Raw genomic sequence first — 16311 nt, forward strand, 5'->3', positions numbered from 1 at the left:
TTCTTGGGCATAAACTCCTCCCTGGGTGCACAGTCCTTCCGCTAAGATGAACTGCAACACAATATAGGGTTTTGACATATGTATTTTATTGTCAGAGCAACCAGGAGGGGAGTTTGTGCAGGACCACACGGGCCAAGACCTATGTTTTTTTGCTACCTTTATTCTCCTGGTTTAAAAAATACCCACCATTCCACAGCCCTGTATATTCTCTCTCAGTTTTCTCATCCTCCATGTGGTGAGATCCTGCCTGCAGACTGATAGCCCTTTAAATTCTTTCTGAACTTAACACAAGCCACATCCTTGATGTACCCCCTTCCACCTAGAAAACAGACTTCCTGCCTGACCAATTCTTCTCACACAGTGTTTTCTGCATTTTTCTTGCATCTTGCCAATTTTTTCATCTACTGATAAATGGGACTCATTTGCAATTTTTCTCCATTGGCTCTTCTTTCATTTCTTTCCTCTGACAACTTGTTACTAACAGAGTAATGGAAGTTTAATCCTTACTTTTCCAGAGTAAAAGATACAAAATATCTGCTCCCCCACTGCCTTCCTTTAAAGGATGGCTCGCTTTTTTACAAAGCCTTGTGCCAATGTCCAGAAAACATGTATTTGACAAACTTCTTTTTCCTGTTGTTCAATAGTCCACGTGCTACTGTGCCCCCTCCTTCCAATTTCCAACACCCTTTTACTTGCTCTGTCACCTTTTCATTTCAAATTCCATGATACTGAATACCTCAAGAGTGAAGTGCAGATTACCGCATTTCTAACAATTTCAGCCCTCTGCCCAGTGGCCCTGTTCCAATCAGAACACGTAAAAGGTACTGCCGGGCAGCTTGGAACAGAAACACTGCACAGGCCATTTGTGTTTACTCCATTTTACAGACTAGGAAACTAAGGTGCAGAAAGGAAAAGTGACCTACCAAGGGTAACTTGATGTTGATTTATTCTCTGGTACTGCTAACTTTCATGACTTGTTAGGTTAGAATGATTCTTGAAAAATTTGCTTTGTGTCTGTTATGTAAAAATGCCTGAACCATACAGGTTTACACACACGTGTACCTGCATGGGTCCTTTACTCTGGGGGCTCCAGCTGAGGAATCAGGCTTTTTTTTTTTTTTTTTCCTTTGAGACGGAGTCTCACTCTGTCACCCAGGCTGGAGTGCAGTGGCACAGTCTCGGCTTACTGCAAGCTCCGTCTCCTGGGTTCACGCCATTCTTCTGCCTCAGCCTCCTGAGTAGCTGGGACTACAGGCGCCTGCCACCGCGGCCGACTAATTTTGTTTTTGTATTTTTAGTAGAGATGGGGTTTCACTGTGTCAGCCAGGATGGTCTCTATCTCCTGACCTCATGGTCCTCCTGACTCAGCCTCCCAAAGTGCTGGGATTACAGGCGTGAGCCACCGCGCCCGGCTGGAATAGACATCTAATAATTCTGACTCCGATGGTGCGTAGAGGTGCAGTCCTGAAGGTCCCTTCACTCAGCTCCCAGCTCCCACATCTGTGAAGTGTGGAGCTAAGGAGATGGCTCCGCGATTCCTTCCAGTGTCGGCACCGTCTTCTGTATTTCTGTTGTTTGAAGACTTGAATGGAGGGAGGAAAGCACGTGAACGTGTTGAAACCTGTGGGTCCAGGATTCTTAGATGGCTGGAAAATAAGACAATTGACTATACAAGATGAATAGCAAACACCCCCCATGTATATGATTCTTACTGTTTAATTCTTATGAAAAGTGTTATACTGGATCTCAGTTCTATGTAACACAGAGTTATTAAATGCACTTTATGGATCATTTATTTAATGTGACCAAACTAAAAATTAAGAAGTACATTACTCTGTTCATAAAAATGAATGTTTTCAATGGACAAATTCATTCTTTTATTTGCATCTTGCTTTAATGTAGAGCTGTAATGGGGTTATGGTCGGGTATTCTGCTTGGGCATTTATAAGCTGATAATGCTTATTGAATACCTTTTATAAAGATTAATATTTTTTACTCTGTCCTCATTACCAGAGCATTAATCATCCCGGCTTCGGCCCTTGCAGCTGAGGATGAACAGATGTTGAATTATTGCTGTCTGTAATCATTGTGGATCACACTGGGGAAGGGCCGTGAAAGGGTGGCTGGTGTGATCCTCACAGCTGATTTGCATGGAGCCTGGCTACCTTTATAGCTCTGTGCGTGGCAGAGGAAACCAGGATAGCTGTGCCAGCTGATTCTAGCTTCCTCGTAGGTCACCGTAGCCTAAGTCAGCACTGACAAGCACTGGTGGTCCTGGAGTCACGTATGTGTGACGGAGTGTCTGATAAGAGAGAGCTGTGGCCATGACTCTGCTTACAATAAATGCCAGTTCATAAAAATGAGAAGTCACATACAAGGTCTTCAACATCGGCTTTCTAGCATTCTCTGAGACTGTGCTGTCCAGCAGAAATAGAATGTGAGCCATGTATGTAATTAAAAATATTCTAGTTGCCACATTTTAAAAAATGAGGCAATTGCTGAAATGAATTTTAACAATGTATTTTGTCTAAAACATCACTGCAACATGAACTCTCTCTAAATATTACTAATGATACATATTTTACATTCTTTTTATCATATGAAGTCTCTGAAATCCAGTATTTTACACTTACAGCACATCTCTGTTTGGATGTGAAATTTTCACCAGACACGTGATCTTTATTTTCATCATTGAATATAATTTACCTTTGAAAAATGAGATTCACACACCCCAATTGTTACAAACATTGGTTTCTAATAAGTAAATCAAGTAGCACTTTTTACATTCGAGTTTATATTAATTACAATTAAATAACATTAAAAATTCCATTCCTCCGTGGCACTAATTAGATTTCACATGCTCAGAGGTTTCCATGTTGGATGTCACAGCTCTGAGGTATTAGTTTTCTTTTGTGTCCTTTTAGTTGAACAGCTGACTTTGTATAATACTATTCCTTCTGTTACCACCATTTGTTGTAGGCTCATATTTGCTAAATACACACATCGTATCATTTAGTTCTCAGTCAACCTGGGAGACGACCAACAGCATCCCCATTTTGCACATTAGAAAAATTAAGACCTAGAGAGTTTAAGTAACTCTTAAACTCTCTAGATACAAAGCAAAGAGCCAGCAGGGGGGATTGCATTATTTCTTTATACGTGTGGGTAAACTGATTAAAAGGCTTTCCCCAGATCCCATCAAGTGACTCAGGTTCCTGGACTTCTGGTCAAGTGTTTGTTCCAGAGTATTCAAAAGATGGTTTGTTTTTCTTTAAAATATAAGACCCCTCCTCCTTTTTTTTTTTTTTTTTTTTTTTTCTCCTGGTGGATTATTTGTTGGCTTCCCAGGCCATCTGTTTTGGAACTAATGGGACTATCAGTGCCAAACCTGTAGAAATGACATTTTGTCCATGGGAAAAGTATTCAGGACATTTAGGTGACATTTGGGTGTGTTGTCCATAGGAAGATAGGAGATTCCTCTTCCTTGGCTGCCAGAGACAGCTGTTCATGCTTTAAAATAGGTCATTGTAGGGTATATGTATATGTGTGTGTGTGTGTGTGTGTGTCTATCTGTCCGTCTGTCTGTCCATCTGTTTTTGTAGTATACGTTCCTCAGTGCTCTTGATTTGCTATCTTAAGACAAAATTCAAGAGTCTTACTGTTACTTAAAACGTGTACTCCCACCACTTCTTGAAAAAACCTATCTGTAGACAGAAATATAGAGTAAGAGAAGTCCCTTAAAAAATGAGGTTTTAAGAAATTTATGTTTTTGCTTTTGGGGAAGGCAGCTGAGTGGCTACTGTACTGGATAGTGCAGCTGTAAGGCTTTAGTTTTCTTTGTATATTTTTAGTTGAAAAGGCTGACTTTGTATACTGATATTTGTATTATTGTTATTAACAGCTACCATTTCTTGAGGGTTGAGAGCGGCAGACCTGCTTTTAACTGCAGACTTTAATTTGATACCACATGTGCGTAATTGCAAGTTAATCCAAGACACACACACTCATACCACCACTATCATCAGGCCTTGGTTTATGTGCTTGGACAAGCCATTTAAGAAAAATAAGAAGGCTTCTGCTCTTATGGAGATTGCATATCAGCAAGGAGGAACAGATAATTAAAGCAATCAGTATTTCAGTGTTCCGATAACGGGGCATTGGAGGGCTTCCTGTACCTGGGTCCAGTGGGGGCTTTGCTGAGGCCAGCAGATCACAGGTCACCAGGGAGGTGCACTCCTTGGCTTTGCTGCCTTCAGCTTCGGTCCTCCCAGCCTCTCCTAGTGGCTCTGGGGAATTGCCTTTCTTTGGGGGCCTGGGATGGGTTGCTGTGGACCAGGTGACGGACGGTACTGTAAGGTGCCACAGCCTGTGTGACCCTCTGCCTGGAGGCATGGTTGAAATCCCTGGCATGGGCAGAGTGACCTTTGGCCTTTAGGGAAAGCCTTGTTGCCAGCCTGGTCCTCCTCAGTGACCTGGTTCTGTTTTGCGGTCGGGGTGGAGTTTCCTGATGCTGATGGTGCCGGGGGAGACCTCTCACTGAGGCACGTTGGATGGCTTTTTACAAAGTCCTTCCTCAAGCATCATCTCATTTTGTCTCGACAGTTAAAGTAGACATCGCCCCACCTCCCCACTTGATCTTGACTGGCCATGGATGGCTGGGTCATGAAGGCTGAGGTGCAGTTGGGTTCTGGTCTATCAGGATGGTTATAACAATTTTTTTTTTTTTACATCTTCTTGGGGGCTTAGTGAATGAAATGTCTGTATTGGGACAAAATGACAGTGACGTTTCTAAAAGTTTTGTTGTTTCTCATCAGGAGAGGCTGGATAGCAAACAGGTGAAGGTAGCGCAGTCCTCCAGGTGGGGTGGATGGTGAACGTTACCACCAGGTAACCAAAGATGGTTGATAGCATCCCCCAGCCAAAGATGAACAGACAGACACCTCTTTCTTCTCGCCAGAGTAATTCTAACAAATGAGACCAGCACACTCAATTAGCTCTGAGAATAGCACAGACCACAACTGCCTACCCAGCATGACAGATAAATGGTGCGGTGAGGGATGAATTTAGGCCAGGACATCTGGGTACCAGAGCCTACAGGGCCAGCTCTGCTGTTTCTGAGCCCAGTGCTATGTTCCTCTGATTTTCTGGAATCACTTATGGACACACCCTCCTTCCAGCCTGTACTGGCTGGTCCGTTAGACCATTTCCCTCTCTTGGGTCTGTCCTAAGCTTGCTTCAGAAGACGGCTTCTAAGCTTATGTAGTCATTTTTTTCCTTAGTCACATTGTCAGGGGCTGTCATTACCTGCTCAGGTCTTAGTGGTTCTAACTGCTGCCTCTGAGGTTTCTTGGAAATTCAGCTTGTTTTCCAGAATGGTGGCAGTGCTAGGGATGACCAAGTGACAGGGTTGGGCCAGGGCTCTCCCCATGTTGAGGTTGGCACAGTGTGTGATGTGTTTCCAGCCAAAGGGCAAGAGGACTCATTTGGGAGATATTATGGTGGGCACCACGAGGAAGAGTGCTGGCAGGGCTGGGCTCAGATAAGGGTGTGCTGAGGAAGCATTCCAGCCAGCTGGGCTAGAGCATTTGGAGTTAAACCCTACGTCGGATGCTGTGTTGTGGTTAAGGTCAGCAGCTCAAGAGTCACTAAAGTTGGATGTAGTTTGTAAACATCGAGGTTCTATAGGAAAGGCATTGAGATTTGGGGGTATTTGTGGAAATAGTGTGTCCCATGTGTTAGTGTTTCCAGGCTGGATTCACTCCCATGAGGTCATTTTCTTGTTCATTTCTCTTAGACTGGCTTTGTTCTCGGGTGGCTCTAACACTAGGGCAGTCTCCTACATGGGCAGCCCATCTTGGCACTGTGCTCTCCCTTACTGACCTCCTGTGGGATTCCAGACACCACAGCCTTCGAGGCTGACCTGGCCTCTTTCCAGAAGATGTGCAGCTCTTAGCACGTCATACATTTCTTCCGCCTAAGTATTGACTACTGGCATTGTGAAATTAACAGGTGCATTCTTATTTTCCTATATTAATTGGACAAAACTTCTTGTAAAAATGGAGTTGCTATCACTCCTTTCTTGGCGAATCAACAAAAAATGGAATTGGGGAAGGCCTTGGCCATGAGCCGCCCACATGTGATCCGCTGGAGACAGGGGAGTAGAGGGGTTTGTGTTTCTTCTCAGTCTTTGTTTCTCTCTGCCTGCTCCCCAGTCCTTCATTACAGTGTAGTTCTTGGGAAAGTTCTAAGTGTGCTCTGTGTACTTAGAGGAACCATTCCAATGTTGCATGCTTATAGTTTTCTTATATAAAAGAAACATTAATGCAAAACATGTTTTAATGTATCTTTAATGTTGTAAGTCTTATAATATAAAATCCTGAAAACCGGCTAAGTCTGTTTAAGGTTTTAGAGCACTGCTGTCTCCTCTTGTGCTCTGCATTTAAAGGAAACAAGAATGGCTGGGCTAGTGTCAAAACACAGAACTGGTGTTGTAAATAGATAGTCCATGCTGGAGAGTGGATGATGCTCCAGTTAAGCTGGATTTCCCAACTGGAAGAGACAATTAGGAATTGCATTTCACCTTTCATTGTATTTGTAATTTGTTTCCCTATTGCTCTGTTATTTTCTGAACATCCTTCCTATGCTCTTATTGAAAGCACAAATGGAAACCCAAACCTGCTTTGCCTCTGATCCTTACACCGTGGCATCCCTTCATTTTATAGCCACGCGTCCCAGAGTGGGGCCTTTGCTCCTGCTTTTCATTTCCTGTTCCTCCTCAGCCCACTCCAGGAAGCTGTCTTGAGAAGGATTCTGTGTGCCTTAAATTGCCACATTCCAAGATTGGCATCTTCTACCTAGGAGAAGGAAATCATACTTTGGCTCACCTTGGCATAGATGAGAAAAGCTGCAATTCAAATAATTTGTGTTGTAGGAAGTATTTCTTTTAATGTTGCAAATTAGTGAATTTGTAGTTAGAGAAAATTCATTAAAAAACCCGTGTGTGGCTAACATGGTGAAACCCCATGTCTACTAAAAATAAAAATAAAAAAATTAGCTGGGCGTGGTGGCAGGCACCTGTAGTCCCAGCTACTCAGGAGGCTGAGGTGGGAGAATGGCGTGAACCTGGGAGGCGGAGCTTGCAGTGAGCCGAGATCACACCACGGCACTCCAGCCTGGGCGACGGAGCAAGACTCCGTCTCAAAAACAAAACAACAACAAAAAACAAAAAACCCATGTGTGTTTGTGTCTGCATTTATGTGCACACAGTGGGATATAAGTGTGTGTGTGTGTTTACATATATCATGTATGTTTGCAAATTATTATCTGTTTACCTGGGATACACACATAGATGCATGGAAGTGTGTTTGTATGTGAATTATTTACAATAACAGCAGACACGGTGTTCTCACAGTCAAGTAATTGACCCCCCTCCAGATGTCAGTTCCACGTGTTGCACAACGTGAATGCAAACTGCTTGAAAGGGCAGACAAGCTTATAGCAAACACGAGTTGCATCTTGGTTTCACACTGACTGGCAATGCTGTGTCCTGTGTAGACTGCAGAGAGATCCTGCTTCCCATGATGACCGATCAGCTCAAGTACCATCTGGAGAGACAGGAGGACCTGGAGGCCTGCTGTCAGCTGCTCAGCCACATCCTGGAGGTGCTGTACAGGAAGGACGTGGTGAGTGATGGCTCTGTGCGTGATGTCCTGCCATTTGCCTGGACCTGCCATTTGCCTTGCAGTACAACTTTATTCATTTAAAAATGAACGGTCTTGATTTTAAGGTCTAGCCTCTCTTTTTGTCTCAGTAGAGTTGCACCCTTAAATTATTTTTATTTATGTATATATGGTGATTATTACATTACAACATTTATCCTTCTGCATTGAAAATTGTTTTTTTATTTCCTGTGTCTTCTCGACGAAATGTCTCTCAGGACCTAAATTTTCATCCTTAAGTTCAGACAAAAAGGCTTTGATGCTTAAAGTTGGCTAATTATCTGCATTCTTTCTTCTTATTTTTATTAAAGTAATACATGCACAAAGTTAAAAATAAATAAATAAATAAAGCCAGGCATGCTGAGGGAGTCGTAAGGAGAAGAGCAGCTCTTTTCCTCCCCCCAGGCTCTCTTCCCCTAGGTCAGTGCTTTGCTTTTGTAGCTCTACCCTATTCCTTTTTTTTTTTTTTTTTTTTTTTCTTTTGAGACAGAGTCTTACACTGTCGCCCAGGCTAGAGTGCAGTGGCACAATCTCAGCTCATGGCAACCTCTGCCTCCCGGGTTCAAGCGATTCTCCTGCCTCAGCCTCCCAAGTAGCTGGGATTATAGGTGCCTGCCACCATGCCCAGCTAATTTTTTTTGTATTTTTAGTACAGACGGGGTTTCACTATGTTGGCCAGGCTGGTCTCAAACTCCTGACCTCGTGATCCACCCGCCTCGGCCTCCCAGTGAGCCACTGCACCTGGCCTACCCTATTCCTTTTGCATTTCTAAATTGTATGCTTCTTTCAGGGACTTTTTTAAAAATCAGAAGTTGGTGCCAGCCCAGCGCAGTAGCTCACACCTGTAATCCCAGCGGTTTGGGAAGCCAAGGCAGGAGGATCGCTTGAGCCCAGGAGTTTAAGACCAGCCTGGGCAACATAGTGAGAGCCTGTCTCTAGAAAATGAAAGAAAAAATAAAAAGCAAGTTTGTGCCAGCGCATATGGAAAAGTCTGACCCTGTGCCTTTCACTCCCAACATACCATTCCTGTTGGAGCACACACGTGATGCTATTGATCTTCCAGGTGTGCCTGGAAAGGTGAAAGCAGGGCTTTGTCTGTCCTTGCCCCTAGCCCTGGACAGAGTGGCCAGGATTTCTAAGTAGATGAGGCTTGTCCCTGGCCGTTTCCTGCATGACCTTGAAAATCCCTCCCAGTCACCACACCCATATACCTGGCCACCCACTCCCCTGTAGTCCTGGCTCATTCTCTCAGAGCCTGGTTAGTGATCTGGAAGAAAAAGATCGGATTAAATCTGTTCTTGGTGATGCTGGAAACCTCACCTCTTACAGGGGCATTGCCTTTGGAGAGGTCTTGGAGGCCTTCACCCAAAGGCCAGCCTCCAGTGGTCCCACTTCAGGCTCTTCCCTGTTTTTATTGGAGAAAAGCTTGGGGTAAGAGCTTGTATGGCCAAAGCTCACAGAGGAGGTGGTGACGCTGGGAAGGGCCTAGAGCATGTGTTTAAGCAGATTCAAAGTTCACGAAGAAGAATCAACAATCGCATCCCACACTAATAAAAGAGTCAATTTTTACTGAATGCCACAGCAGTGTGAATTTTAGATAGTTTGCTAAATGCTGTTTAAACATTCTATCCTATGTGACTGTTTAAGTTATTTGCATTTGACATGCAGAACCATCTAGGACTGTTATCTGCCTGCCTTCCATTTACAGATGGCCAAATATCTTTAGAAAACTAATTGGTGGGCTAATCAGGGATCATAAACATTATATTGTTTAAACAGATTTTCTTTTATTTTTAAGGTTTGCTTAAATTAAATTACTATGATTATATATGTAACAAATTATCATTAATGGACTATAATTAATAAAATCCCCTGAGTTTTCTTTGTGAGAGCTTTTGCCTTTGACAACGGCCATTTTTCATCTCATTAAGGGTTATAATTGATTTACTCTTTACAGGGTAAATGGATTCAATGACAGCCACTGGGGCTGGCATGTTAATGTTTCTCTGGTGTTGATGTTCATTGGTGTGTCCTTCCCCAGGGGCCAACCCAGAGGCACGTCCAGATTATCATGGAGAAACTTCTCCGGACCGTGAACCGAACCGTCATTTCCATGGGACGAGATTCCGAACTCATCGTAAGTGCTTGGTGACATATGTTTGGATATTTAACTGGGGCTGACAGCATCCTTCTCCAACTGCTGTTTGAACATAGCTTATTATACTGCAATGTAGTGAGCAGTTGAGATACAGCTTGGTATATAAAATGTCCTCATTTTCCAAATGAATGTCAAAGTTGAAGGGTAAGCAAACCAACTTTAAAGATGGAAACATTTGGCTCTTGTTTTCTCATTACTTACTTATAGCAAAAGACATGTATTTTCTGCTGAGTCGTCATTCTTCTGGCAGTTTCTCCTTAGTGTTTACACTTAAGGTGCCATTAATAAAATTTTATGAAGGACCCTAAAAAGTAATTGAGATTCTTCACCTTAGTTATTTTATTGTCTATTCTAATGTATTGTAGGTGTTTCTCTTAAACAGTAATTAGGCAGGAGCCTATTCATTTTTTTCAAGAATATTTTACTAATTTAGACAGTCCATCAAGTTTCTGATCATGGTGCCTTTTCCCAGGGTTCACTGCTGTCCTCCCCACCCTCTTACCTTAAGTCTGTTTCCTTCAGCAAAAAATGCATGAGTAGGTCTCATTTAATTTTTTTTTTTTTTTTTGAGGTTCAAGGGGTTATAATTTCTTTTCTTTTTTTTTTCTTTAATTTCTGGGATACATGTGCAGAACATACAGGTTTGTTACATAGGTATGCGTATGCCATGGTGGTTTGCTGCACCTATCAACCCATCATCTAGGTTTTAAGCCCTGCATGCATTAGGTATTTGTCCTAATGCTCTCCCTCCATTTGCCCCCCACTCCCCAGCAGGCCCCGGTGTGTGTTGTTCTCCTCCCTGTGTGCATGTATTCTCATTGTTCAGCTCCTACTCATGAGTGAGAACACGTGGTGTTTGGTGTTCTGGTCCTGTGTTAGTTTGCTGAGAATGATGGCTTCCAGCTTCATCCATGTCCCTGCAAAGGACATGAACTCATTCTTTTTTATGGCTGCATACTATTCCATGGTGTATAGGTGCCACATTTTCTTTATTCAGACACATGTACACGTATGTTTATTGCAGCACTGTTTACAATAGCAAAGACTTGGAACCAACCTGAGTGCCCATCAAAGATAGACTGGATAATGTTTAAAATACTTAGCACACGTTATCATCTAAGTCATCTTGGTGGATCCTTTCCAAAAAATAACTTGAAAGGAGAAAACGTCCTTTTGGAGTTTTCCCTTGACATCAGAGGAGGCACCTGGTCCTTCCTGGTGCGTGATCGTTGTTCTTGTTGCATATCTGGGGTGTGAACAGGGAGGTGATGTGTGTCTTCTTGGACAGCATAGTCAGAACGGAGCCCTGGGGTCCTTTGCGTTTTTATGTCTGGTGTCACCACAGAGGACTCCGTGTCGTGTGCGTCACAGACAGGTTGCACAGATGGACAAATGCTGCCTAAGTGTATTTCCATCCAGTGAAACAGTTCATGTCTTAGAGCATCAGCACATGTGAGGTTCAGATTTTCCTTTTTCAAGTGTTTAAAGTTTAAACTTAAACTCAGTTTTCCTTTTTAAAGTGTTTAAACTTAAAGTTTAAACTTAAACACTTTTAAGTTTGGATTACAACATGTATGAATCAGGAAATAAAATGTTTCCATGTAAATTGGCTTTATTTACAGTAGACTTTTCCATTATTACATAAACGTAAATTTGCCTGCTTTTTCTTATTCTCCATCATAATTATTCATAGTCTTGAAACACATTTGGATCACATTAATGTGGAATGGGCACTGAGCCCATAGAGAAGGATTTGCGGTGACTCCACAAGCCACCTGTTGACCCCTGAGGTCTGGCGTTGACCCCTGATGTCCGGCGTTGACCCCTGACGTCTGGCCTTCCTGTCTTCTTGGAGTCGTGCCGCAGGTGCACTCTTCACAGTCTCAGGAGTGGAACTAGAAAGGGCCTTATGTAGAGCAAAGAGCATGTGGCTTGAACTTGAACCAAGTGTGGTTCTGCCAAGACCCTCTTGGGATGGGTGGACTTAGAGAGGCTGGGGATGACATGATGGCATGCAGGGGTGGTGGCAGATGAGGGATAGGGTATAAGTGGAGGCAGGTGGTCTTATGAGACTGTTTTGTCTCTGTTCAGGGGAGCATGGTTCTGCCTGTGCTTAGGGAAACATGGTTCTGTCTCTGGTTAGTGGGTCTTGGTCCTCTCTCTCCGGTTAGGACGTCCTGTCTCTGGTCAGGACGTCCTGTCTCTGGTCAGTGGGGCACAGTCCAGTCTCTGGTTAGGGGATATGGTCCTGTCTCTAGTTGGGGCACAATCCTGCCTCCAGTTAGGGTCTTCTTTTTTTTTTTTTTCCCCTGAGATAGAGTCTTGCTCTGTCACCCAGGCTGGAGTGCAGTTGTGCAATCTTGACTCACTGCAACCTCTGTCTCCTGGGTTCAAGTGATTCTTGTGCCTCGGACTCCCGAGAAGCTGGGATTACAGGTGCATGTCACCACACTCAAGATAATTTTTGTATTTTTTAGTACAGATGGGGTTTCACCATGTTGGCAAGGCTGGTCTCAAACTCTTGACCTCAGGTGATCCATCCGCCTCGGCCTCCCAAAGTGCTGGGATTACAGGCATGAGCCACCATGCCCAGCCTTATTTAGGGTCTTTATGCTAGGTGTGTGTTCACTTGACTTGTAGCCCACTGGTCAACAGTTAAACTGGAGGGAAGAGGGCACAGAAAAAGCTCATAAAGTTTGGATGGGAAGCTGGGAATGTGGAGAGATTATAAAATGTGCTTGCAGCTTCATCAAAGGGTAGAATAGACCCTGCAGGGAATTATATCTCCTCTCAGACCATGTGGTCCAGGATGTCTTTGAGAAATTTCTCCTATCTCAGGCATGATAATAAGTGTGGTAGTAGTAATGGCACCTCTTCACTGAGCATGCATTTACGTGCTATGCACTATATAATGAACAGGAAGATTCTTATTTAATTCTCACAGTGCCCTGCAGACAGACAAGAAACAGTTCAAGATCCCACAGCTAGCATGGCAGCACTTGTTTCCAGCCTGGATTTGGTTCCCATGTATGCTGTCAGTCCCTTCTATAAGACACAGGCACACGATGCTGATGGCCCTGGTCCACTTCAGAAGTCATTGAAAGGACTGAGCTGCTCCTAGATCCCTGTCCTGCTTAGGGAGACAGCTGTTCAGGGAAATAAGCACCTTTCTATTTTCTATCATGTTGTATCCATGGTCCAACTCTAGGATCTCCTTGCTAGAAGGGCCAGACCACAAGCTAGGTGCCCATTTCCTGAAGGGCTTGGGATGCTCCAGCTTGGAAGAACCCCTGTGTTCTAAGGAACCCTGAGGAGTTCCTCAGGAAGAAGCCTTGCATGTTCTAAGAAGGGGGTGTGACAGCGAGGACCCATGCTTGGTCTTATCCGGAGCCACATTGATATCAAGCAGTTGGCATAGGGGTCTAAGCACTGTCTGGGAATGGAAGAGGTAGAACAAACTACCCACCTCCAGAACCATCCTCCACAGCCCTGATCTTCCCAAACAGAAGCCTCAAAGTGGGAAGAGGAGAGAGGTCTTAAACGGACTCCTCCCAATTCCACCATCTCTAAGATCTGTAAAGAAGTAAAAAAAATCCTTGGAGTTTCTTTTATAAAATGCAGCTGTCTTGAAAGGACTCTCAAAAAAATTCTGAATAAGCTATAATCATTTAATGAGTGATGACAACATCAAGATGTTTTCAAGAAGGGTGTTCGCCACTGAAAATTCGAGTTGTTTAGTGGGACCTTGTAATCCCCAACCAGCCACGAGCCCCCTCTCTGGAGTCAACAGAGCAGTGTGAGTGAAATGCTACCCTGTTTAGGATGCCTGCCCTTGCTCTTCCAATTTGCATCAAATGTAGATTTATGCATTAACTTTTTAAAGTCATTGTTGTTGTTCTGTGAATTTAGATTAGAGGAAGATCAAGGCAAAAAGTATCCCTGACAAGGTGGACAAAAACCTTAATCAGTAGACCTTCTAGAGTGGAAAAAGAGTAGAAAATAGTTCATAGGTCTGTTTTGGGTAGGCTGTACCATTCCATTATATCTTAGAGATTTCAGCCTTTATGTGTTACTCATTTTTGCATAAATATAGTGGAAATTATGTAACTATGAATCAGCTTAAAAATTCTAAGTAATCACTGAAAATGAGTTTTTAAAAATTAAAGTGATTAAAAAGAACTCTGCAATTGATATACTTTACTTAATGATTTATTCCATGATGTTGTCAACAACAGTACTAGAAATGTGGCCTCTTTCCATTGGAATAAGGTATTAATTGGGAATGTGATTATGCCCTGACAGCTTCCCCCTATTTATGTAAGGAATAGAAAACTGGGGAACTTCACACTTAATTAGATAAATTGGGATATGCAATATAAGGCTTTTCTTTATCTGTGGGATTTTACAAAAACTCAACTTTGCAGTCAGTTGTATATTGTTTGCTTTAGTTGATTATATTTGAAATGGGTGATTGGAATGCATCTCGTGCCTAGGATAATAATGTGCTATGATCCTAAGTATTACATCCTTAAGAAAAAACCAAAACAACTCCATTTGGCAGTTGCAGAATTGTAGACCATGTGAATACCTAGCACATGCCCAGAGACAGAAGCGTTGCAATAACCTTGCCACAGAACAAAAAGGTCATTTTATCTTTACTCTGATGTAGTCTGATGCTGTAGAAACATGGAGTGAAATACTTATTTTTATATTAAGTCAGACATCAGGATTTGTTTTAGCCTTCCTTTTTGAGAAGCTTTCTAAGCCCTCAGCATTAAGCAGCATTTTTCCTCATCACACACGGGTCTGAGCAGGTGACCGCGGCTGGGATAGGTGCTGTTGTGTTGTGTGCAGGTGGGCTGGCCAGCCATTGGGTGTGTGTTTTTCCTAGAGTAAGAAGCACTCCAGGCTGAGATGAGAGCTGTTGAAATGAGTAACATTTCCATCTCCTGTGATACGCGCTGCTGTTGCTTCTTTCAAATGATCAGATTTACATTCTGTTAATAGGTCCTTTAAAAATGTAATCGAGTGAGAAGGACTTCTAAAGATTTTTCTGTGGCCTGGATACACACGAGGAGATTGGAAATTACTAATTCACGAAAATGAAAATGTGGGCTTCTTTTAAGGAAAAATTCCCTTTGAACATTGACAGAAGTGGGCGTAGGGAAGGGGAAGATTTTGCCTGGATTCTCCACTTAACTCTTGTCGCCACTGGAGCATCCTGACTCCCTAGACACAAGTGATGGAAGTTATTTTGTTTCCACTCTAAACACTGTCTCAGGGGGACATTGATGGGATGGTGGAGGGTGTGTTTCATTGTGACAACAGCATCTTAGGTGGGGAATTTGCTGTTGGTGAAAACCCAGTGCTTTCTCTGAGCCTGGGTGATTGATAAGGGCCTGACATGCTCCTTCATTTGGAAAATGGTATTAATAGAATTGGTTTCCCAGTGAATAGTGCCTTTTTCCCAAGACTCATAACCAAATATTTTCACAAAGATGTTATATCCCCATGCATGAGCATTCATTTTGAGATGTTCATTGTAATAGAGTTTAAGTATGAATGTGTTTTAAAAATGATTTTAAAATCATCTGCAAAAAAATGTTGTGTTTCAAATGGACAGTGTCTGGGTTTTGTATAGTCATCATAAAAATGTCTATAATTGTACTGTTTGCTAATAAACCTACCTGCTTTCAGAAAATCATCCTAACGTGTGTGTGTGCACCAATGCTTTTATAAGTTCATTTTTCTTTGGGGCAGCTACAGCAATTTTAGGTTTGTTTTCATATTCCTGTGACCCTGGTATTTTTTCAAGGTTGGTTACTAGCTATGGGTTTACTGCAGAAGAAGTAAAAACCACATTGTTGAATGGGCAAAATATGCTCTGCAATCCTTACATATTCATACCAAACTGCAAAGGTATTTGCAAAACCAGACTGCCTTAAGTTAACTTTTGCGCAACTTAAAATGACCTTGTCATTGACCAAAATGTATAGGATCCACTGTAGCATGATGACTTTATGCCGGTTCATGAAATGGATGTTCTTTCTGATCTTTGTACCACAGAGTTGTTTACTTTCAGTAAATAAAGTGGCTGCACATGCAGTGCCTGCAAATATGCTAGTGATAGAGTTTCTGTAGATCAAAGAAGACGCGCTGGTGTGGGAAGCAGCTGCTCTGATCTTTAGGTGACACTGCTCCAGCCAAACTGCCCTGATTCATAATGAAATCAACTTTCACTTGCTGATAAAAATGCTAAGGAATAGGTCCACCAGTGACAGGTTTTCTAAACAGGCCATGGTGTTACTAACACCATGACATAGAAAAGTTCATGCCTCTTTCTTGTTTCCTTTTCTTGCTGTCTTCTAGGAAAGGCCATTATTTGATGGTCTGTCTTCACAGTTTTAATTAAGAGTTGTGTATCTTGGTTCTGAT

At 42.7% G+C, this 16311-nt stretch overlaps 1 protein-coding gene across 6 annotated transcripts in view; it reads left to right on the forward strand.

Annotated features, from left to right (window-relative positions):
- DOCK1 (dedicator of cytokinesis 1) overlaps positions 1-16311 on the forward strand; it is a 561485-nt gene that overhangs the window by 218333 nt on the left and 326841 nt on the right. For all 6 annotated transcript variants that reach the window (XM_063607571.1, XM_034931700.3, XM_034931698.3 and 3 more), the window contains exons 26-27: positions 7555-7682; positions 9760-9855. In XM_063607571.1, the coding sequence (XP_063463641.1) occupies positions 7555-7682; positions 9760-9855 (224 nt within the window). The remainder of the gene's footprint in view (positions 1-7554; positions 7683-9759; positions 9856-16311) is intronic.

This window comes from Pan paniscus, chromosome 8 (genome assembly GCF_029289425.2).
Source record: "Pan paniscus chromosome 8, NHGRI_mPanPan1-v2.0_pri, whole genome shotgun sequence".
Taxonomy (NCBI): Eukaryota; Metazoa; Chordata; class Mammalia; order Primates; family Hominidae; genus Pan; species Pan paniscus.